The sequence below is a fragment of the Nelumbo lutea genome, chromosome 6, assembly GCF_056320005.1.
Source record: "Nelumbo lutea isolate HS-2025 chromosome 6, American lotus-T2T, whole genome shotgun sequence".
NCBI lineage: Eukaryota > Viridiplantae > Streptophyta > Magnoliopsida > Proteales > Nelumbonaceae > Nelumbo > Nelumbo lutea.
In genome coordinates, this window is record NC_142689.1 from 12,364,029 (window position 1) to 12,389,601 (window position 25,573).

At 35.6% G+C, this 25,573-nt stretch overlaps 1 protein-coding gene across 1 annotated transcript; it reads left to right on the forward strand.

The window, feature by feature from the left end:
- Nucleotides 1-11,811: 11,811 nt before the first annotated feature.
- Nucleotides 11,812-23,270, forward strand: LOC148847372 (protein SUPPRESSOR OF K(+) TRANSPORT GROWTH DEFECT 1-like). The gene is made up of 8 exons (XM_088947940.1): nucleotides 11,812-12,978; nucleotides 13,511-13,643; nucleotides 15,091-15,289; nucleotides 21,533-21,601; nucleotides 22,235-22,309; nucleotides 22,383-22,481; nucleotides 22,577-22,732; nucleotides 22,848-23,270. The coding sequence occupies exons 1-8, from the start codon at nucleotides 12,540-12,542 to the stop codon at nucleotides 22,971-22,973; spliced, it is 1,296 nt and encodes a 431-aa protein (XP_088804066.1). The 5' UTR covers nucleotides 11,812-12,539; the 3' UTR covers nucleotides 22,974-23,270.
- Nucleotides 23,271-25,573: the final 2,303 nt, after the last annotated feature.

The window sequence follows — 25,573 nt, forward strand, 5'->3', positions numbered from 1 at the left end:
CAATCGGATCTGACCCATATATGCAAACATGTATATATATATATATGTACACGGAATATATATGGATGCATGTGTATAAAGGGGTGTAAACGGATTGAATTTGAATCAAATCAGGTAATACCCGAATTCGAATCTAATTAGAAAATTTGATATCTAAATTCTTTTCGATATTCGATGAATATTGAAAATTAATATACAAATTTGAATTTGATTAAATATTCGAATATTCAATTGGATTCGGATTCAATTAATTAATTATTTTAGACAATTAATAAATATAAAAATAAATATTTTATTGATATAAAGTATATAAATTATATTATGTATAAGAATTAAATAATTGGTCAAATTCGGATATTTATTGAATTTAATCAGGTCATATCTGAATTCGAATCCAATTAACTATTCGATAAGAATAGAATATCCAAATTCAACCAATTATATATTCAAATTATCCGAATTTGATTCGATTATATCGAATATTGAATCAGAAATCAAATTTTCGAATACCATTGACACCCCTATGTCTATACATGTATATCAAACATGTGCATCCACAATTTTAATTAATTTTAAGCTTAAAAGCTACGATCTCTTAATTAGTGCAACACGTAAGTATAATGATGGTTGAGGGTTGAGGGTTACGTACTCAGGTTGGGTTATGATTTACTTCAACCCAACCTAATTAACCCTGACAGATTAGCATCCCTGCCATGAAAGCCTTATTGCATCCTAACTCAACGTATCTTTATTTTGCCAACAGGAAACCAATTTGCCAAAATCTCTAAGTACAGTGACTGTTCTCAAAACAAGGCCTGCACCAGTGGTGGCTTCGTTTTCTTCAAAGGGACCAAACTTAATAACACCTGGCATAATTAAAGTAAGTCGAAGCACTCAAATGTCAATATAAACACTACTAATAATTTTTGTGGTACAGATACCTGTTTTGTCATATGATATGGGTCTAGCAACTAGCAACTAGCAAGCATTGAAGAATATTAATATTGTGCATTGCAGCCAAGGCCCAAGTGTGGTTTATGGGGTATAACTTTTACACCCGGATTGTGTAAAAAATATAGCCTGCTTTGCGGCACTTGTTAATAAGGGTGTCACCTCTGGTGGGTGTATTTGTTCTATTGTGACTTCGTTGATGAGTCGGGATTCAGTGGACCATTGGATTCATGGGACGCGTGAACCCTCCAATATTAGGCATGTACATCGCCCTTTCGAGACTCTCTTATCATCGTTATGTTAAGTACTCGTTAACCGGTTCAACCGGACAGCAAGAAAACAAAAACCAAAAAATTGAAGATACCTGACAGTATTCCTTCGTTTGAATTCCCTCTCTCCCCCATTTTCACCCGAACCCTAATTCAAGAACACAGGGACACTGGCGGCATCTTCTCTTTCTCCAGCGGCAAGCAAAAAAGCCAGCGACATCTTCTCCTTCTTCAATGGCAAGCAAAAAACCCACCGGCGCCATCTTCTCCTTATCCGGCGGCAAGCAAACAACCCATCGGTAGCAAGCAAAAAACCCACCAGTAGCATCTTCTCTTTATCCGGCAGCATCTTCTTCTTATCTGCCTGCAAGCAAATACCCTCGGGTAAGCATCTTATATATGCCGATCATGCTTGATGGTCTTGCCCACCTATCTGGTTGACTGAACAATGCTATAGAGTGGGTTTCGCATCAATCCATGGTCAAGATTCATCACACGAGTACAGTGGGGGTAAGAATTCTAAGGTGGGTTAAACAATTATTCTCCTGTTATCCATGTGCGTGTTTGGTCCACACCCTATAAATGCTATAGAGTGAGGCCTATTTATTCTTATTTTACATAAATTTTTAATTTTATATGAATTTTGGTGTATACAATTGCTTATATATACAAAAATTAAATAAATTAGTATAATAAAATTGAAAATAATTGTTTATTTTATTAATATATTATATATTATATATTATTATATAATTATAATTTATAAAATATATAAATATTATATATATATAATATAAATAATATATGGGTCATGTAGACTCAGCCGCGGACCTAAAGCCCTAAGCCCAACAAGGCCCACACGATCGTGTCGGGCCTAGCATGGCCTAGGGATCTTCGTGTTAGGCCGGTCCAAATTTGTTTCGGGTCACATGTGGCACGACCTGATTTACACCTCTACTGTCGCTACCACTACTTCTTCGTTTGTCGTTGCGACTCCGACCAATTTGATGCTTGACTTTTAGTATTTTTTTCATCCCTTAGACTTTTAAACTCTTTAGATGTAGTTGGAACCAGGTTAAACTCTTAAATTTTATTTATGGTAAAACTACGGACTTAGAAGAAATCAACATTTTTTTTTGGATTGCATATATCATGCTATTTGAGCTTGCATGAAAAAAGTAATAACATTCAATTGGATAAATGTATATTTTATTATTTATTATTTTACATAAATAAATAGTAGTAATGTCAATAATTTCATAAAATAATATTAGTAATATTATTAATAATATTTTTATTAATTAATGTTTTGAATATTATTTTTATTAATATTATTAATCATTGTTAATTATTAGTAATCAAAACAATATCATTAATTATTATCAAATATTATAAATATTATTATTAATATTGTTAATATTATTTTATTAATAATAAATTATTATTGATATTATTTTATTAATGATTAATTTTTGAATTATTACTAATTTTAGTTAATATTAATATCATTATTTGTTATTAAATATTATTAAATTAATTTTAGTATTATTAGTTATTATTATTATTATTTTATTAATTATTAAAGTTTTTTATAATTTATTAATATTTTTCTATTTTATATAATCTATATATATATTACTAAAAAATAAAATATTGTTTTTAATGATTAACGACATAGATAATCTTACATGTTGTAGATGAGATGCATGTAATCAAACACAAGGTGTGGACAGAATTTGCCACACCTTGCCGAACGCCCATTGAGGTGTGGGGTGGATCGGCCCACACATTTTTGTCCATGGTGCATAACAACTATCCTGTTGGGGTGTGATGTATTTTCATCCACACCACGTAAAACACACCACCCAATATCTCATATATGCTAGAGAACACCCCCTTAATTGGCCAAGTTGCTAACCAACAAAAAAATATTAAAACCCATGTTTTGCTGATGGATTAATGAGGGCCATCTCAACACGGCCCTATGTCTTACAAATCTGCTTTTTCTCTTATATAATAGGTTTGTTCATTTTAAGTGAAAACTTGTAAATTTTGTAAATATGATTTGCGTTCTTATTTCATACAAAATTTGTATATTTTGCATCACAAAAACCGATGTAAAGTTCTCATCTTCCTTTTCCCAAGTCCGTTATCTCTCACATAAAGTGGGGATTTTATCATCATGCTTCCAATCTCACTCCCAAACTAACAACCCTCCTTTCACCTCTATTCTCTTTCATGTAAAGTAGGTATTAAGTAAATTATATTAATTAGGATAATTAAGTAAATTAAACCAATTATGTAAATTAAGCAATTGAATAAATAAATTAAATAAATATGCAAATTAAACTAATTAAGGAAGCTAAGTTAATTAAGTAAATTAGATAAACAAAGCTAATCGATCAAAATAAGCAAATTAAGCCAATTAAGCAAGGTTTTAAAAACCAACCCAAAAATAGAACCACTTTGACCACCAATTTTTGGCTCAGTGGTTCAATCATCTAATCCAAATGGATCAGCCTGTGACATTTTAGAAAATAAAAAATAAGAAAAAAAGGCCTAAAAAAACATTCACTAGGAGCTTAGCAGCACAACCATCTCAATCATCAGTTTGCTAACCAAGTTAACATTTTTTTGGAAAATTCCAAACCAAGTATAAAATGGAATCAAGCAACTAACTAATTCATAAGATGAATGGTTCAACCGCCAGATCAACAACAATTTTAAAACCATATAATAAAGTGAATTAACTAATTGATTAAGTAAAGTAAGGATTTGTTTGGTTCGCGGGAATAGGGGTCTAGAATTGGAATCAGAATGGGCTATCCCTATTCCAACTATTTGGTTGGGTGGAATCAGATTCCCATTCCCATTCCTCAATCCTTCTAGAATGGCATTCCCCACCCCTCCCTTGGGAATGAAATCCCATTCTAGTTAATTCCAGTTCTCATTTCCATTCCTATCTAAACCAAACAAATCATGGGAATAGACCATTCCAGTTCTGATTTCGAAGGATTTTGATTCCAATTGTGAACTAATTGGACCCTAAGTAAATTAAGCTAAGTAAACCCTCTTAATAATGGGATACACGAGCTTATGTGTTGTAGAACCTAATGTTAATAGGTAAGCTAATTCATAACCCTACTAACTTAACACTTAAACTAGTGGATCAAGTACTTAAATCAATTCACCTACGGTCCAATTTCTAAAAACTTGACACCTTGGATCCTTACCATCCTAAAGGCCCAAGTCTAATTAATTCAATCCATTATGTGATTATTAAGTTTAATCAACCCAATATATCACTTGTAATTAATCTCTTTGCTAGAATACTTAGATGGCATTTGATTTCACTTTTAGACATCTAAATCTGAAAATGTTGCTTTTCATATGCCACCTTTGTTTGGTGTTGCAGCTTGAAAATTTTTTTAGATCTGAAATTTTTAGACTAAGGCCAGTCTCTCTCTCTCTCTCTCTCTCTCTCTCTCTCTCTCTCTCTCTCTCTCTCTCTCTCTCTCTCCTCTGTATTCCCACCACTGCCACCGCCGCAACAAGTTGCAGCAGCGGCTCTCTCTCTCCCCTTGTCTTCTCTCTCTCTCTCTCTCTCTCTCTCTCTCTCTCTCCCTCCCCTATCTGTCCCACTACTGCTGCACAGTGGTTCAGTGAATAATAATAATATTTTTATTAATTATTAATTATTAATTAATTTTATTAAATATTAATTATTTTAATTTTTTATTAAATTTACTTGTGTTATATATTAATTATTAATTATTTTTATTAACTAGTAATTTTTAATTATTTCATTAATTTTTAAAAATTATTTTAATTTTTATTTGTGTAAATTATTAATTATTTTAATATTTTTATAGTTATTAATTATTATTTTTAATTTTAATCATTTGATTTATTAATTAGTAATTATTAATTTATTATTTTTTATTTGTATTGTTTTAATATTATTTTGAGGTTGAAAATTATTTTTATGAGATAATGCAAATTGAATTCAACATTTCCAAATAGTATGTTCTAGGGGTAAAATAGTAAAAATAGTAAATTTGATATGGTAAAAGATTGATCCAACACAAACAAACTTATGGATTCAAATCCTCTAAAAAGTAGAAAAGCATTCATCCCTCTTTTCAAATTTCAGACACTTTTAATATCTTTTTAACTATTCAAATCTGAATTTTCAGATTTATAAAACGCCACCTCAAACATTACATATAGGGGAAGACTTTTCCCCTCTTAACCTCTATGACATGGTGCCTAGGTTCCACCTCTAGTGGACCTTGAGGATTCATGTAATCCTAATATCTGCATATTTACACATCTATCATGGCAAACTATACAAAGTGTTCTCTATGTTTTAACATAACAGTAGATCATATCACATTGATAATTAGCTTGCATATCATTCTTGATTGTCCCAACATGCCCAAATTTTTAACTCCAAAGGGATCTCACTGTTTGACATGTCAAAGGCAAACAAACCTATTTATTCCACATATAAAAAAGTACATGAAGACACTAAATTTGGTCCATTTCAATGTTTCTTACATACACAATCCTCACACCTTAGATCACAACTTGACTAACTTAGTTCCACTACTCCATTACATGGGTAGTGTGAGAATGACAACATTATCAAGATAAACTCCCCTAATTTATCCATTACTTGTGAATATTTAAGTTCATATTGAAAAAATTATGTTGCCTCATATATAATACTAATATGAACTAAGAGGTAAATTAGTAGAATAAGCCCATGATACATGAAATAAACGAACTTTTATTCATAACAAAGTTATGTACCATACATCAATTGGGGTTGGGGGCATACAATGTCCAACATTTGTGAAATCCGGTTCATCCTCTCTACTTTTAAGTTTGAAATTGAATTGAGCAGATTGGTATAATTGGGCAAAGAGAGAAAAGAGAGAGTTTTGATATTAGAAACTTATTTCACCAAAAAAACAAAAAAAAAAAAAGATATTAGAAACTTAATTTCACAAAGAAAAAAAAAAAGATGTTAGAAACTCAGTATATGTTATGTTTTCCTTTCTTATAAATGTTTAGGCATTGAAGACTTTCCAAAAATTATAAAGAATGGCGGGAAACAAGGGCCGACAATGAGAAAGGAGAGGATTATTGATAATGGGTCAAGTAGAGAAGTGGGGAAGGGGAAAAGAGCAAGGAAAATGCTGTTAACCTAACTCAATTATTTTAGTATATAATAATAGATCTGCTACCACCATGGTTACAGAACTCAAACAAACCGTCAACGGAAATAAATTCAAAACATAATGTGAATCGCTTTTAAATTTTCACCATTGGTGTGCCATTTTCACTGGAGGGTTGCAAGAGAGTTTTATGACCATGGTTGCAATTGATGTGGTTTTCTCTAACCCAAATGGCTTCACATGTATTGCCACATTGCACTTGTCCAACATAACTTTTCTTGCCCTGTATAGAGTAGGGTTTCAAGAAAGGAGTTTTCTTTTCTTCTCTTTTCTTTTTTTTTTTTTTTTGAAAAAATGAGAAAAACCTGGAAAAGGATAAGGGGGGAGAAAGAGAAAGAGAGGTTTCATTAGGAGAAGAATGCCCTCAAAGCGAACCCAAACATTTTTAATTATTTAACACTTAGGCCATGTTTGGGAGTGCTTATGTTAAAAATAAGTATTTAAAAACAAGTGGTTATTTGAATAAGCACTTATTTGCATTTGGCATCCAACTTTTTCAAGTGCTTATTTTAAAATATATGCACTTGTTTTATATGGGGTGTTTGGTGGTCTTTTCCTCCAATAAGAACTTAAATAAGCAATTGTAACTCTTTTGTCCTTCACTTTGTTTCAAATTTTCAAAATATCCAATCCAAAGTGAATGAATAAAACTCTAAAAGTACTTTGATATAAGTGCTTTCATAAAATACTTTTATGAAAGTGTTTTTGTAAAAGTGCTTTTGTAAAGTGTTTTCATAAAAGTGATTTTATAAAAGTACTTTTATGGAAGTAATTTTATAAAAGTGCTTCATAAAGGTGCTCTTATAAAAGTACTTCATAAAAGTGCTCTTATAAAAATACTTTTGTAAAAGTACTTTCATAAAAGTACTTTTATAAATGTTCTTTCATATAAAAGTACTTTCATAACAGTGCTTTCATAAAAGCAGTTTTTGTAAAAGTGCTTTCATAAAAGTACTTTCATAAAAGTGCTTTCATAAAAATACCTTACTTTTGTAAAAGTACCTTTCATAAAATTACTTTTATTAAAGTGCCTTTGTAAAATTGTTTTTGTAAAAGGGTATAATTGATATTCTAAAAATTCACTAGGTACAATTTTGGGAGAAAAAAATTGAATAAGTGCTTATTGTATGAGTACTTATTCTAGGCTTATTTCCCAAACACCAATAAGTGCTTAATGGTATGGTCCCCACCCAAATAAGCATTTATTTTTAAGCACTCCCAAACATGGCCTTAATCTTCATCTAACTGCTCTCTAGGTGCAATCTGGCATGATATTATCTGCATGCCAAGATCTTTTGGGGACTCCAAGTTTATTTACACCCCTCATGAGTTTAACTTCTTGGTGGTTGATTTCCCCAAGAAAGTTTTTAGGACCCAAGTTCTAGGAGCCGTTGTTGATGTATTTAACTTTAATTTATCTAATAGTAGCTCCTCTTAATTACCAGAAAAATCTTCATCTAACTCCAGAAATATTACCATTTCTATAGTTAAATAATGTTTATAAATGATTTTTTTAAGTATATATAAATAAATGTCCTTAAGTTATAAGTTATTACCCAAATCTAAGGGGGTGTTCTTTTTTTTTTAGATTTTGAGAGGGGGGAAAATTGGTCAATGGGATTTTGGTTCCCATTGACCAAGAATTCCATGTTTTTTTTTTCAGATTTATGTAGGGACTAGGGAAAGTTTATTTTCCCACGTATCACTTACCCGCGTAAGTGATACCCATCTCCTAGGTGGGTAAATAACTTTCCCACCTAGGGGGAAATTGCCAACACTTGAATGGGACAAAATGCCCCTTTTAATAATGGATTTTCATGGCTAACATGGTCATTACCTTATTTACATGAGAAATTAAAGAACATGGGTAAATGCACTTACCCAAGTAAGTGTTTCCCAAGAAAAACTTACCTAGGTTGCATTTACCTGGTTAAGTAACTTATTGAAAAAGTGAACAAAGCTTAAAAAGTAAACTCTTTTTTGGTTCATAGGATAAATGGGTTGAGAGGAAATTCTCATTTACTTTTGTTTCAGGTTACCTTTTTTATCTACTTGTTTGCATTGCAAATGAAGCAAGGGTTCACGCAAAATGAAGGTGCCAACAAGCTTGCTAGTCAAGTTTCATTGTTGGAGCAAAAGATTTGGGATTGAGCCACATTTTTAGTAGGGTTAAGGGTTTAAGTCCCACTTTCACTAGGGTTAGGGATATGGGGAGGGCTGCCCCTTGTTGTGTAGCTCTTTTGCCTTCCAAAAGACACACACACACATATACTTTGAATGGGCTTCAGCCCTAGATCATGGATTGGATAATGGGAACTGATGGTGCACAATCTAGATGCTCCTAGCTGGAGGGTAGTTCGGACGTCGGATTGCTAGGTTGGCCAGTTGATCTGCAAGAGAGCAAAATCAGAGAACTCGGGGTGGCTTACCCAGTGTATGTACTCTGATGCTTAAGTTAGCGAATGGAGTATGCAAGCTAAAAGATTTAGTAAGCTAGAAAGCTAGTGAGCAAATAATCGTGCGTACCTTATAACGTTGGGGTTGAAACCCTTATATAAGCGAGCTGTTGTAGGTCTTACATATCACCTCCGAGATCCCTGGCCTATGCTGCCAAGAGTCTGTTCCATACTCGGAGGTGGACTCCGTGTGAGCTGATAAGGCTTATCAAGTCCATCTGATCCGGGTGGGATAAGGATAAGGTTTGTGGACGTGCGATGTAACCCCGAGAGATCAGGGATAACTGGCTAGCTTCTAGAAGTTGGTTACGTGTCACCTCAGTAGGTCGGGCCATCACGAGCTGCTCGGACCTTGGTCCTGGCCAAGGTGCCCGAGGTACCCGAGCTGACATAGCCTGGTGAGGTGGTAGGGAATGCTGAGTCATCATCCATGTCATCAGGTCGATCCACACTCTGGGTGTTGAGAGGTCGGGCCAAATTACTCCTCATCATGAACCATTATAATTAGGGTGGTATGTAAATGTGAGATAGACCTTGTGGATATAATCTCAAAATCAAAAGGGTATGGTGTACTTGCACTAAATTACATACACCACCCTCTTCCTCGATCCATATATATCTACCTTCCTTAGTTAAAATTTTTCTTAATTAATTGTCATTAACTAAGGCTTCGTTTGGCGCATCTTTTTGCATAATTTATCAGTTATTTAGAAGCTTGGTAGATCGTGTTGTGGTCTTTTTCCATTTGGTTTAGAGGAGATCTAGCCGCCAAAAGACATTGCACCAAAAAGACACGTGAAACTCATTTAAGCTATTTTCGGAAAGCTCCAAATGGAGTTTTAAGTTTTTTTTTTTTTTTCAACTCGTCTTCACACAAAAGGATGCGCCTTAACCAAACGGTCTTCAAGCTATCAAGATCTTAGCGGGTGTTCATTTTTGGGATTTTGAGAGGGGTGAAAGTTGGCACAATCCCATTGACTAAGAAACCTATGTTCTTTTTTCAAATTTATGTGGGGACCAGGGGAAGTTTATTTTCCTGGGTATTTAGCTTTCCCATATGGGGGAAAAGTTGCCAATACTTAGATGGGACAAAAATACCATTTTTAATAAGGAAATATAATGGTTAAAATGGTCATTATATTATTTACTTGGAGAATAAAAAAACATGGATAAATGCATTTACTTGGATAAATGTTTCCCATAAAACACTTACCCGGATAAATAACTTATCGAAAAGTGAATGAGGGCTTAATGCAAAAGCTCACTATGTCTTTTGAGTGTTAGAGCTTCTAAAAAATCTTTTAACAAAAGACTTGCCAAATGGCCCCTAAAATGTTAGAGGAAACTCCAAGCCACTCCATCATCTCACTTTGAATTGAGATATATATTGGTATATGATATTTTATTATTAGTATATAATATTTAAATCATTTTTTATTCATTATATTAATGAAATATATTATTTTGTCATTTTTTGTTTAGTTTATTAAATAATCTATGAATCTATGATTTCCGATTAAAATCCGAATTTGATAAAAATCCGATAAGATTCAATTTGAACATTAGCAAGATGAAATTCAAAATCCAGAATCCGACCCGTTTACAGACTATCCTCCTGCTTGATGGGTTTTGTTTTGTTGTCTCACACTCAGTCCCCCCACCCTCCGATAGGCCCCACTTCTCATGGTGATACACGCAAGCACCTACTAAAAATCGAATCAGCAAATCGAACCTGGGATGGAAAAGCTACATTCTTAATTGCTAAGAAGTCAAATCGGAGCATCCATCGAGAAATTTCCAATTATTGACCAATTAGCTCAATGCGCACCGTGCACCTTATAGTCGAAGGTAGCTGTAGTCCACAGTCGAACTCGAACTGTAGAGCTAAGCTCTTGCATGACATGGCTTATGGACTTTCCGTGTGAGGCCTACCTCGGAAAGCCAGAAGCTGCGCTGCAATTCAGCCCTCCCGAGAGAGAGGGTTGTCAATGGGTTGGTTCTGTCTGACTACTCTAATGGAACCAAATTGACTATGTTGGTTCTGATTTCATAATTTTGTCTCAATTAATAATTTGGTCAGTTCCAATTCTTACATATAGGTAAAATTGATAAATAATATATAAGTCGAAATTATTATTTTATTATTTTATTAAATATATATGATTTTTTAAATTTATTTTATAACTTTTATCATATTTTATGTTTAAAATGGTAAAATTGATAAGTAATATATAAGTCAAAATTAATTAAAAATGTTTTATTTATTAATGTAATGAATAATTTAATATTATCAAAATCTAAGTTTTAGGTATTATTCAAGTAAATAAATATATTTTTTAATATAATTAAGACGGTTCTAGATATGTGATTATGTCCAATTAATAATCAATTTAGGACTATGACCACCCCATCTCGACCCAAACCCAACCTCTTGATAGTCTCCAGGGAATGGCCATTCCACAATGAATGAAGGGATTTTTAGACTGCACTCCACCTCAGAAATCCTAGCTCCACCGTATGGTTGGAGGTAGATGCCACTTCAAAATTGATGCGGATTCATGGGTTGGTATGAATGCTATTGGTAAAGCTGTTTATAATATTGAATTGTTGTAGGTCCGCAGTTCAATCAGATTTCTAAGGTGGTGCAGTCTAAAAATCCCATGAATAATTGAACGGGAATCATAGTCTGATTCCACCAAACCAATGGTTGAATCAAAATAAGCCATTCCAATTCCACACCCCTACTCATGGGAAACCAAACGGATCCTTAAACTCACCGGATACCTTCACCAAAAAAATAAAGAAAAAAATACCGGATGCGAATTATTGGAAACCAATTTTCCATGTATCGGACCGTTAAGATTATCTGATGCGACAAAGTGGACTGGCCTGCTCTAGGAGAATCGGATCGAACCGTTCAGATGAAGGGATGAGGTTGGATTGTAGCGCTGCACAACATCCTATTTTATTCCACACAAAATCGAAATCTCTTTCCTTTCTGCGTGCTGTTCTTCGTCGTTTTTGTCTCTTGCCGATGGCACGCCATTAAAACCCCGACTCATCTTTCTTCAATCAGCTCTCTCTCTCTCTCGCTCGATCTCTCTTGCTCGCGCTCGCTAGCTTGCTTTCCCACTTTCTGTGATCTTGGTTACAATTTCTGATTGGAAACACGGAGGTTAGAAAGGGATCGACAAACAAGTTACTTGAGGAAAGAGTTCAATCTGCGCCTCCTTTTGTTTCATTCCAACTAAAATTCGCTAAATCTAGGTCTTTTTCCTGTAGTTTCTGCTCTTTCCCTTGGTTTTGATTAGACGCTTTTTCATTGAAGACATAGGCAAAAGTATCAACGAGCTTCTAGGGTTCGTCTGCAAGTTATACTTTATAAGATCATCGATTGTAAGAGGTCGAATTCTGGAATTAAGTGACACTTGGGACTTATATATTATATGTTATGTTCTGATTTGGTTGAGGATTATATGTATTTATATAGAGAGGAAGAGGAAGAGAACGGAAAAGAATTTTTCTGAGAAATTTAGGATCTTTTTTAGGTTAGGTTCTCTTGGTGGGAACTTTTGTCCTGTTTAGGGTTTGCTTTTTATGAAATTCGTTGGAATCGGAAGATGTATAGCAATTTCAAGGAGCAGGCTATAGAATACGTGAAGCAGGCTGTTCAGGAAGATAATGCGGGGAATTACAGCAGGGCTTTTCCTCTTTATATGAATGCCTTGGAGTACTTCAAGACCCACTTGAAGTACGAGAAGAATCCTAAGATTAAGGAAGCAATTACTCAGAAATTCACTGAGTATTTGAGGCGAGCTGAGGAGATTCGGGCTGTTCTTGATGAGGGGGGGACTGGCCCTGCCTCGAATGGGGATGCTGCGGTTGCTACGAGGCCAAAGACGAAGCCCAAGGATGGAGAAGGGGGAGATGGAGAGGACCCCGAGCAAGCAAAGTTGAGGGCAGGCCTTAATTCAGCTATTGTAAGGGAGAAACCAAATGAGAAAAATGAAGAGAGAAAAAATAATCTAATTTTGTATTGTATCGTGTGGAAGGGAAGTGGTTCCTGTGTCAGATACTGGCGAAGAACAACCGGATTGTCTATGATAGGAAAGACATCTGTTTTATGTTTTAATTATGTGGATACAATTTAATTCTATGCTGTTAAACAGAAGAAAGTGTTTATCTTGACTTGCCTTCTATGCCCTTTTTCCTTGTCACTCTGGATATTCTTATAAGTTAAGCAACCCTAAGTAGTGAAAGCATTAGGAGGAAAATCACTACTGGCTGCTCAAGCTTTTAAATTAACTTGGTGCTACTTGGCTTTAATTATTCCTTTTTTTTTTTATGAAAAGGTCTAAGTACAGATAATGATGGGGATTAGCAGGATTGATGGTAAAAGGGTAGATGCCACTGTCTATGGTTTATTAATAATAGTTGAGGATTGACATCATAACGGCCTTTTGTTGTATAAACTTAAAATCCACAGCTTCCTATTAATTATTATTATTATTTTTGGGTGAAACTTAGTTTTAAATAACTTGCTGCTATGTGGGTTATTATTTCATACCATCATGAAGTATTGCCTTTGAAGTCTTACCTGATCAGACATTCTCTTTAGGAAAGAGACGACCATGGAGGGCTTTTCTGTTATATGGTCCTCCTGGAACGGGAAAGTCTTACTTGGCAAAGGCTGTTGCAACAGAAGCAGACTCAACCTTCTTCAGGTAATTAACTCATCATCAGGGTTTAGCCTTTCTGTTTGATTTTTTTAGAAAACTGAATCTGATCCATTGACTTCTCTTTTTGACAGATAATGAAATTTTAAATTAATAGGAAAAAAGAGAATTATGAGTTACACTTGGACATTGTGATTACAACCAATATACAAATAAAGGATCTATGCAATATTTCCCACAATCTCCATACTCAAAAACCATCTTGAAAAGAACTCTACCCCTTCAAAGTCTTTTAAAATAAAATAAAAAAAACCTCCATTTCCCTTCATTTGTACTTAAGCGTCTAAGAGAATGCTTTTTCCTCTTTAATGTCTTTCAATTTGTCTATTTCCATGTCCCCTAAGAAACTGTTTATCTGTTTGTTGCACATAATGGACAGTTGCCTAGCTTACCTTTTGCAGGGTGTCTTTATTATCAAGCAGTATTTCAATTACCTTTTGCATTTCATAGCACTCTGGCATCTATCAGTTTATTTAACTTGTTTCTTCTACTTATCTTGTAACTTATTTAAGTTTTCCATTCATCATGTGCCTTGGCCCATTAATTGGTGGAATAGCAAAACATAACTCACATAACAGTTTAGCCATTTGGAAGATTTTGGATAAGGTTTTGTTCGTAGAATCCTTGTCTTTATTTCTTCCCTTTTTTTCTGTCGGTTGAATCTTTTTGATGGTTCAGTTGATTATATGGGGTTTAAGAATTTATTTGTATGCCTAAATGAATCAGGTCAGGTGTTGATTTTATGTCGTGTTCCCTGGTTGCAGTATGTGACTGGGATACCTGAAACGTAGTAGGTTGGGACTTGTCTTTTGAATAAGAACATGTCATTCTCAGTTTCAAGTTCTTTATAACCTTTCTATTAGGTGGAGGTTTCTATTTCTTTTTGATTGTCTATGAGCCAATCGATCGAATGAAAAAGAAATCAATGGGAAGCAATGGCTTTCTGTTATTTTATTATAATTTCAAAAGGAAAGAAGGCTGCTTGGATTTCAAATGATCTTTTATGTTTTTGGATTATGTAATTATGTTTTATATATGTAAATCGAAATTATGTCCAAGAATGGTGCAAAGTTCCAGGGTTCAATCTGTTCAACGGATAACCTGGAATGGCCGACCACATTTTTTTATTCATTTTACAGTGATGGCAGTTACTACAATTGCCTCGGGGTTGTTGTGTTAGCGTACCCCTTTTAGTCTATGGCTCTCATTGTGTTCATGTTGTTCCTTATAGAAACTTCTACAGCTACCTCCTGGTGTAGATACAGATGTTGTGCCATTGTGTTCTTTCTTTATTTATCATGATCAAAATCTCCATGATTTGTCTATGGTAATTTTTTATTAGATTATGTCCTGGTGGTGTGTGCACATGGTCTCAAAGTGGATGGGTTAAAGTGAAAAGCTAGTTTGATAAATTGACATTTGTGGCTTCCTTCAGTGTTTCTTCATCAGACCTAGTCTCAAAGTGGATGGGTGAAAGTGAAAAGCTAGTTTCAAACCTTTTCCAGATGGCTCGTGATAGTGCTCCTTCCATCATCTTTATCGATGAAATAGATTCCTTATGTGGTCAGCGTGGTGAAGGAAATGAGAGTGAAGCTTCTCGTCGTATAAAAACAGAACTTCTTGTACAGATGCAGGTATCTGTTCTGGAATTAGAGTTGGCGAATGCATTGCCTTTCTAACTGATATACAGTATTTTATTGTATCTTCTATTGTGTTTCTTTTGATTTATTTCCTAATATTTCCATTTCAATGAGTAATTGGGTATTGACATGAAATGTTACTGGACATGCTATCCAATGAAAACTACTGGACCAGTACTACCTGAAGTACACAAGATGGTATAACATGATGAGTTTGCTATAATATCATAGATGTGCAGAATACTTGTATTATTTCTCCTAATGAAACTGGTATCAACTTCGAGTTAGGTCAAAATTCTAATCTTAGTTTTTGTTTGTGAAACTGATTATTTGGTTGATCTACTAGAATCATCTGCACTTTCTATGAGTTTTGTGTTTTGCTTGAGCGTACTCTTTTATGTAGTTTTAGCCCTTAAAGTTTACAGGACAACTTTGTAACATGTTATTTCGTCTATTAATATTAACTTCTTAGCTTTATTTGATGGCTTGTAACATGATAACAATGTAAGAGGCTTGTAACATTATTCAAAAAGATACATAAATTTTAAACTAAATCTTTTAAAAAGCTAATTAACTCAAATTTAAATATATAAACATAACATATAACACATATTCAAAGTAAAATCATAAAAACAAAATTAAATATACCATATAAAAATATTCGTGCAGTCAACAATTTTTTTTTTGATGAATGAATGGTATTTTATTAAATAGATATAGAAATAGTACAAGCATGGAGCACCCTAAGAGGAGGCACGAGGTGTTACCTCCCCTTAAAGGTGGTTCCAAACCCAGCTCTTTTCAAATTGCAGTTACAAATTAGCCAAAAACAGAGAATCCCTCGAAGCCCCTTGTTTAACTAAAGAATCTGACAAAGCATTTGCCGATCTACTAACCCATTGAAAGCTAACTGACATTGTGCTCGTAAGCCATTTGACTTTTTTGATGATGTCCCTATATCTCCAAACCATAGTTTCTGTAGTCCTTGTACCACAGCTAATATCTCAGCCTTTGTAGAGTCTCCATAATCCACTGGACCTGAGAATAAGGGCAGAATGTTGCCATCCTTATTCCTCAAGATCCCTCCTATACTTGAAGGTCTTGGATTGCCTTGACTGCTCCCATCTTTTTTTGATGAATAATAATAAGTTTATTGATTCAGAAGCAAATTAGAGTGAGTTCATACATCATCCCAACGAGAGGCGCGAGCTGTAGCCCCTCCTTGAAACTTACAAGTAAATTAGGAAAGAAAAACAAGAATCACAACTGAGCCCAAAATAATTCTTCCCTATTTACCCCTTGCTTAGCTAGCACATCTGACAAGGTATTTGCTGATCTCCCCACCCACTTTACAGTGACCAACATATTCCTTGTCAACCAACTACATTTCTTCATTTCATTCTTGTATCGCCACATAGCCTCTTCAGAATTTTTCAACCAACCCACCACCAATTTGGAATCCCCCTCGATTATTAGGTGTTATACCCCCAGCTGGTTTGCAAATTGGACCCCTTGTACAGCAGCCAAAAGTTCTACCCTGATGGAATTCCCAATTCCCAAAGGACTTGAGTAGAGCAACAAAATCTCTCCCTTCTCATATCTCAAAGCACCCCCCACTCCGGATAATCCTGGATTACCCATGCTGCTTCCATCAAAGTGCAACTTAATTGAGCCTTCGGGTGGAGGAGACCAGCTTGTAATTGATTTGACCTTTAAAGATGAACACCTTGCTACTGCTAACCAATTTCTCCAAATGTCATTAAAGGAGAATTGATGAAAGATTTCCAAGGTCTTCAGCCAATGTATTGCCCTGTTTAACATACAGTCTTTCAAATCTTGGCTGTTCCTTTCCTTATCTTGAAAAATTCTGAGATTCCTTTCTTCCCAAAGAGTCCAAGTCAAGGCAGCACGAGCACATCTCCACATAATTCTCCCTATTTTTGTAGGCCAATAAAAGGTAGAATGGTTGAAGAGCATGTGAACTTCTGCTAGTAGACTCCAATTACCCCCAAACAACGAAAGTAGCCAAGCCCAAAGGTCTGTAGAAAAGGGAAAAGATACTAATAGATGGTAACAATCATCACCATGAGCTCTACAGAGGATACACCAATTAGGAGAAATATAGAGAAAAGGTCTTCTCTTTTGTAGGTTGTCTAAAGTGTTTACTTTCCCATGGAAAACTTCCCGACAAAAAGCCATAATTTTTGGGGGAACTAGCCTACACCAAATTTCTTTTGACGGAAAGGGTTTGTGAGTAGATAGTTGAGAGATGGACTTGAAAAAAGAAGCACAAGTGAAGGTTCCATTGGGTCTAGGAGTCCAAACCCTCTTATCTGGCTTGGAGGGATCCAAATAAACCTGATTAAGACACCCAAGCAACAAAGAAAGAGACTCAATTTCAGCATCCCTAAGTCCTCTACGAAACCCAAAATCCCAAGTAGGATCTATGGGTGTTCCCAAAGGTGAGACATTTTGAGACCACCTCTTTTTTGTACAAAGAAATAGAAAAAAGCGAAGGGAACAAATCCTTTAACGATGAGTCTCCTACCCAAATATCCTCCCAAAAAAGGATAGAGTTGCCAGAACAAACTTCATACTTGATAAGATTGAGGAATTGAGGAAGGGTGTTATGAATAGCCTTCCAAGGTGCTGCTAGGTTAGCTTGCCTCGATACACCAGCATCCCATCCATTCTCTGACCTCCCATGAATGCTTTCCACCACCTCATGCCACAATCTCTCTCTTTTCAAAGGCCATCTCCACAACCATTTCCCTAACAGAGCTTGATTCTTTCTAGTTACCCTCCCAATTCCTAAACCCCCCTCTTCTTTACTTCTGCAGACAATTTCCCAATTAACCAAGTGATCCTTTCTCTCTTGTCCCGGCTCCCATAATAAGTCTCTCATCAACTTCTCCAGCTTCCTAGCATCCCTAACTGGTATCCTAAAGACAGACAAATAATAGGTAGGTAAGTTAGCCAAGGTAGCTCTTATTAGGGTAATTCTTCCTCCTAAAGAGATATAGTTCCTCTTCCATGAGACTAATCTCTTCTCAAACTTTTCTAACACTGGGGTCCAAAATCTACTCTCCCTAGGATTTGCCCCTAAAGGAAGCCCTAAATATGACATAGGCCAAGCAGAGGTGGAACACTCAAGACACTCCGCAATAGCCTCGACCTCCCCTACCTCCAAATTTATACATGCTGTGCAACTCTTTTCCAGATTTATTCTCAAATTAGAGACACTTTCAAATCCTTTTATTAGCTCCTTTAGATTTGCTACATTTTCACTAAGACCTTCACAAAAAATCATTAGGTCGTTTGCAAACTGAAGGTGGGTGATGGGGACTTGGTGTCTCCCTATTCTCCAACCCTTAATGGCATCTTCGCTGTCAGCCTTAGTAATGATCCTACTAATCACATCAGCTACTAAGGTAAAAAGGAAGGGTGAAAGTGGATCCCCTTGCTTGACACCCCTGCAAGCTGGAAAAAAGTCCCTCACCGTACCATTTACCAGAATAGAGTAGTGACAAGCACTGATACACCCAAAGATCCAACTACACCACTTGTCCCCATATCCACCATTTCGCATAACCTCTAATAAAAACTCCCAGTCCACCAAATCATAGGCCTTTTCAAGATCCAATTTACAAATGAATCCTTTCCTACTAGATCTTTTCACTTCCTCCACACACTCATTCGCAATTAAGATCCGATCTGTTATTTGTCGCCCTTGAATGAAAGCCCCCTGAGTTTCACTAATGATGGTAGGGGTGACTGTTTTGATCCTCAATGAGAGCATTCTCCCATCACAGTTCAACTTCACAACTCCTTCTAGAGGGGGTAACCAACTTGCTTGTGTTCTATTTTTCTTGGATGATGTAGAGGCCACTGCTGCCCAACAATTCAAGCACGTGAAACTTTTATTCTCTTTATTTCTTTCCCAATCACATTACCCTAATTCTACAAGCCGCTTTATACCAAGCCCCTGGAGGCAAGGCCAAACAAAAATCCATGCTAGAGTCTAAATTGGACAACACTGTTATTTTTTTTATCAATGACAACACTGTTATCTCTTGATGGAAGAGTGCAAATGTCTATTTTGCCCCCTTTTGATCCATGAAATTTCCCAAGAGAAATCTACCCACCACAAATCCAAATCTGCCAGCTAAATCTTTCAGGTTTATAACCTGTGTCATTATGAGATTTCATTATAACCTCTCAAGGTTGACAAGATTTAAACTTTGATATGGATCCACAGTAAGCAAAAAATCAGAAATACGGCCAGTGCACATAGTATTCAACTCCTAGTAACAACTGCTAATAGAAACAGTATATCCATTATGGATTAACTAAACCTTCCCCTCCCCCGCTACTTCCCGGCTCATGAATAATCTCAACTGTCAAGAAAAATGGCTGATGATTCCACTTGAATTATCTGCTGTAACATAGAACACTTACATACACTGGCACATTGGTCTCAACCACCACATGGTTTCAGGTACATTCCTCAATGCATGAAACCAATAGTCATGAGCTTTCTATTCCCTTGTGTCATTTCATTTGCTACTATTGCCTTGTGCCATCCTCCTCACATTGTTCCGATAAACAATGACCTGATCAATGCTTCTGCAAGGCCCATTTGTTTGATCCAGTTAAACAATGCCGACCCCTTGATTTGCTTCCTATGTCAACACCACTCAGCCCACCCTTGACAGACTTGAATAGAATGGAAGCACTGCCTAGAAAAAAGGTGCTCAAGACATGGAACTGAACTGGGTCCTAGGCCACAATTCCTATGTATTCTGTGTAACAATTCATGATCCAGATCTATGTTAATCTAGGCAGATTTTGATAAATTCAGGTGCCACTGAAGCTGGTGGCTTTCTCATAGCAATATACTCTGGCTCAGTATGTGCTCTAACATGAAATCCAAAAACAATGGCCTTCAAAGAAACCCAAGACTCGAGATCGGAGATGAATTCTAGATAGAATTTTGGATCTTCAATTCACAACAAAAACATGCTGAAGTTGTATTTCACCCCAATAGGGGAATCGGAGAAATCCAATGACATAAGATCTTCTTTTAGTTGTCATGCAGGCACTGACGAGATTCAAGACATGAAGATTGTTGTTAGGCATCGAGATCAATAGCTGGAATTAATGCTGGCATCCTTATCAAGAATATGGATACTCACCTTTCTTTTTTCTTGCTCTTGCAGGTTCAGCATACTTACACAATCTGTACTCTTTTTTCTACCTTGCTTGTTGCTTGCAATGGCAGAAAACAATTTGTGGAATATATGTGAAACACAGAGAATGAAACAAAGATAGTTACAAAAATAGATAGAACAGAGAAAAATAAATAGAAACAAACCCTTTGCAACCTGGGTAGGAGAAGGAAATTTGCGAATTTAGATGGTTATGCAGGGGAGTCGGAGGTGTTGAAGAAAGCCCAGGTTGCAAATAAATCTCATAAGTGCATGTTACTAAAATTTTTTCTAGACTGAAAGAAGGCCTGATTGGGGCTGGTCCAACAATCAAATATAGGAGAATTTATAAGAAAAAGGGGTCAAAATTCAAGGTTCAAAGGTGGCAGTGGGGAAGAAGGGTACCAAATCTAAAATGTCAGTAGGGGTGGAGACCCAATCATTGGAGGTATCTGAGGAAAATCTAGAGCTAATTGCTGGGTCAGAGGAGAGGGAAAAGGAGGGTGAAGTTTGCTAAAGAAGAGAAGACCAAGGAGGTTATATCAGACAGCAAGGAGGTAAAGGGAGGAAAGTTGGAGCTTGAGAATCTGGCTGAAGGGATATATACAAATGTCTTTGTAAAGTGGGATTGAAGTAGGGTGACTATGTTCACCTATAAAGATGGTTGGGAAACTTTGTACATAATCTATACTTGTTTCAATTAATGAAATTTAAGTTACTGAAAAAAGTTCTTTTATTAATTGGTTGCTGGTTAGCAAAACAATGCCAAAGTGATATCATTCCCCTGAAGAACTTAACTATGCAAAATCAATGCAAACTGTTGCTACTTGAATTAAATGAGTTAATGCATCATCTGTCAAGGACTTAAAATTGGAGACCTTTTGCGGCCAGATTATTATTTTGGTTCATGTGTTTTTTAATATGAATGGGAGAATGTTGACAATCATATTCCTTGTTTCTTTTTTGTTCTTTTTCGTTTTTTTTTCTTTTTTGGCAGTAAGGTCTAATTTGATCCATATTTTTTTTCCAGGGTGTTGGAAACAATGATCAAAAAGTTCTTGTTCTTGCAGCAACAAATACTCCCTATGCTTTGGATCAGGTAAAAAGGCTTTGTAATCACCGCTAAATGGTACAGAAGTTTATTTTTCTTCCTCTAGGGTGTAATGTGTACTGTGGAAGTGTCGTCATGCAATATTGCAAGCTTCTGGCAGAATTAGAGGAGATGCACCAAAAATTTAGAAATGTCATTGCAAGGATTAGAGTTTGTTGTATAACTAGATTGTTAGTATAGGGGGCTAAAAGAGGTGAAGTAATAAGATGATGAGATCTCTGGGTCTGGGCATACAAGGATGGAGTCAGTTCGTTTTTTTTTTTTTTTCCACAAAAGTTATAAGAAATTGCAAAGCATTATTTAGAGTTTTTCAACTTGGAAAAGATTTATTTGATTGCCTTCATGATTGGAATATGTGACATTTATACTTGTTTTGACTATTATTCCCATGCCAGTTTATATTTTTAGCTGCTTTAATATTCTTTGTTCAGAAAGAAAAATATAGTAAAAACCCAGAATTGTCAAGATGCATCATTTGAAATATTGAAAATGTACTTCAACATTGAGAATATGTCATGCTATCTTGCCAAACTGCCCAAGAAACGAGGGTGTAGGTAACAGTTATTTTCATTTGAGTGATTATGAATTTGTATTGCTGTCACTGATGATAATTTATTACAGGCCATCCGACGACGATTTGACAAACGGATATACATTCCTCTCCCTGATTTAAAGGCTAGGCAACACATGTTTAAAGTACAAGAACTCTCTCTCTCTCTCTCAATTACTCCGATGACTTCTGATTAATTTATTATGCTCCACTGATCAGGTACATCTAGGAGATACCCCTAACAACTTGACAGAAAGTGACTTTGAGATGCTAGCTCGCAGGACAGAGGGATTCTCAGGTTCAGACATTTCTGTTTGTGTAAGTGCAAGACCTTCGCGTTGTGTTTTAGGTGCTATTCTTGCTTGGCTGCTGTTGAGTAATTCTATCTATTGCTGTTCTTATTAACTTGACAGGTAAGAGATGTGCTCTTTGAACCAGTACGTAAAACCCAGGATGCCATGTTTTTTGTAAAAACCTCTGATGGCATGTGGATCCCGTGTGGACCAAAGCAAGCAGAAGCAGTTCAGATTACAATGCAGGAGCTTGAAGCAAAAGGCCTTGCTTCAAAGGTATGAATGGATGGGCAAGAAACCCAAATGAGTGGAGGAATTATGACCTTTTGCTTGATTTTTGCTTACCCATTGAAGTAATATAATCTCCCTTGAAAATCTGACACATGTACAGATCCTTCCTCCACCAATCACAAGGATGGATTTTGAAAAAGTGCTTGCAAGACAAAAGCCAACAGTGAGCAAATCTGACCTTGAGGTGCACGAGAGATTCACAAAGGAATTTGGGGAGGAAGGTTGATGGATTTGAATTGGAACAAAACACTTGCTGGCTGTGAGGACAGGTATTATATTTTGTATTTTTATTACCATTGTCTTATTGAAAGAAATATCATCTTTATAGCTGTCAAGTGCAGAAGTTTCATAGAATTCCTTCGCTGCTGTATGAGTGGGAAAGTGCTTGTTTTGAGATGTGATACTTTGTCTGAAAGTTTTCTTGTTTCAACCAGAGAAGCAGAACTATAAGACTAGATAATTATATCGTTGTATATACCATTTTTACTCCAAGAACACAAGACTGCGAACTTTCATGGGTTCATGGACAACCACCATTACATTCATCACAACTTCAAACTTAACTCGATGGTTAACCATTCAACTTCAATCTTCTCTTCAATCCCTTTGTGGGACATTTCCTGGCGGTTTGTTGGAATTAGCAAACTAAGCTTAATGTAATTAAAGAAATTCCAAGCTGCGTTTTTTTTAGCTACTCAAACAGTGTCGTTTATCGATAATAACTGTGGACTCGACCAAGACAATGAGTAAGAACATAAGATGAGTTAAAACATTACGAGTATGATGAGTGTAAGAAAATGAGAACATAAAATGAGTTAAAGCATTACACATGCCATACCTGCAATCCCATTTTTAAATGTGCTATCAAAATATACAAGAATATCTGCAATAGGGGAATTAGTAGGGGCTGAAGAAAACATCATCCGATCCTATCCGAGATCCGATCTTATTTGGTTGAATTCGGATCATCCTTAATTGGATCTTCGGATTGGATAGGAGAATAGGATCTTATCAAAAATCGGATTTGAGAAGATCCGATCTGATATATATGTGTGTTATTTATTTATTTATAAATTATAAATTTGTTATATTATTTATTTTTTCATAAAAACATGTATATATAATGGGAATAATTAAAAAATATTTGTATTTTTCATTTTTATTTTATTTAAATTAGTATATTTTATTTTTCTTTTAATAATTTATTAATCTTTAAAAAAACAAGTCAGATCGGATCAGATCCAAAGATTCAGCTTACCAATAGAATTTGAACAAATCAAATCTTATCAGATCCAAACAGATCTTAGGCTTGGATTCGAATATACCTTGATTGGAATCCGATCCAATATGTTTGCATCCCTAATTGGCGCTTCAAGTAAGCATCTTTCCACGCTTAATATTAGATTGAGTAATTTATAATCAAATCCATGAAATTGTGTCTATGAAGGTAGTATGAAACTTCCATACCAAATTAGAGCCAAACTAGACTTCTTGCATGACTGGGCATAAAATAAAAAGATGGTCAATGTCTTCATCCATAGCATAACCAAAGACATGACTTCTCTGAAGTGATGCCCAAATGCTAGTGAAGAGTGAGACCATTGTGTCATAACTTTCAAATGAACAATCTAATATGTTGTAGTAGTGGTATTCTCTAAAATTTACTCCATGGGAAATGGGCAGCATTGTGTATATATATCATGTCACCACCTGACATACCTCTGGCAGTCCTGGCAATCCAGTACCCCAATTTGAAAGTATATTTCCCTTTCTTATCAAACACCCATATCCAATAGTCATTTCCTTGAGCACCTTAAAGGTATTTGCATCTTTTTAATTGCTTCACACACTTCACTATTAAACAGTCTCCACAATAGCTCCAACTTCCAACTACTTGAAGAAAGTTGAAGATGACAACTATAAAACAAACGATAATTACTTTGAGTAGTAGGCACCCTAAGACCATTCAAGTATAGTATCCAAGGCTCATCCCAAATCCTTGTATGAAGCCCATCATGTACTAAAATACAAATTGAGTTCACAACCTGTGCACATTTCAAATGTTTGGAGCTATAAAACAGGCTGTATTGGACTGGCAAAGCGTGGGCCGTCCTGGGCCGTCCCTCTCTCCCCTGGGATATTTTGGGGGATCGGCCTAGTACGATCCATGGCCCAAGTTCCCATGGGCCTTTAACGTGCCACCACCAGAGCTGGTCTGTGGGCAGAACCTTAGGCCAGGTTGGGCCATGGACCAGGCCAAAACTATGAAAGGTTTATTTGAAATTTTTAATAAATTCTTAAAATTTTTATTTTATATGAATTGTTTATATATACAATTGTTAAATAAAATAGTATAATAAATTTGAAAATAATTGTTTATTTTATTAATATATTATATTCTATATATTATTATACAATTATAATATATCTAATATATAATTTATTATATTATATATATATATATATATATGAATACTGTTGGCACGGGCCGACACACGGGCCATAGGTAGCACAATCATGTCGTGTCTGACACGGCCCGCATACCATCGTGCCGGGCTGTGGGCTTCACGGCCTGATTTACACTTCTGCAAATGTTCTTTCATGACCAAGAGGAAGATTACATGGAGCTTCCAAGAAAGACACGTGAAAATTTTTTTATTTGAGTAGAGAAACCCGTAAGGAGTTAAACTCAACAAACGCTAACCCAATTTACAACTAAGAGCTAAGTTCTGTTCATGTAGCTACTTCACTCCAAGTCTACCAAGAGCTATGGGTACAGAAATATTCTCCCACACCATAGTAATGTGTACTAGTGTGCCTTCATCC

Excerpts from the sequence above, each read along its gene's own strand:
- LOC148847372 (XM_088947940.1), top strand. The coding sequence starts at position 12,540 with ATGTATAGCAATTTCAAGGAGCAGGCTATAGAATACGTGAAGCAGGCT. Across the intron at positions 15,290-21,532 it reads AACTTCTTGTACAGATGCAG|GGTGTTGGAAACAATGATCA; the intron begins GTATCTGTTCTG and ends TTTTTTTTCCAG. Across the intron at positions 22,482-22,576 it reads GTTCAGACATTTCTGTTTGT|GTAAGAGATGTGCTCTTTGA; the intron begins GTAAGTGCAAGA and ends TTAACTTGACAG.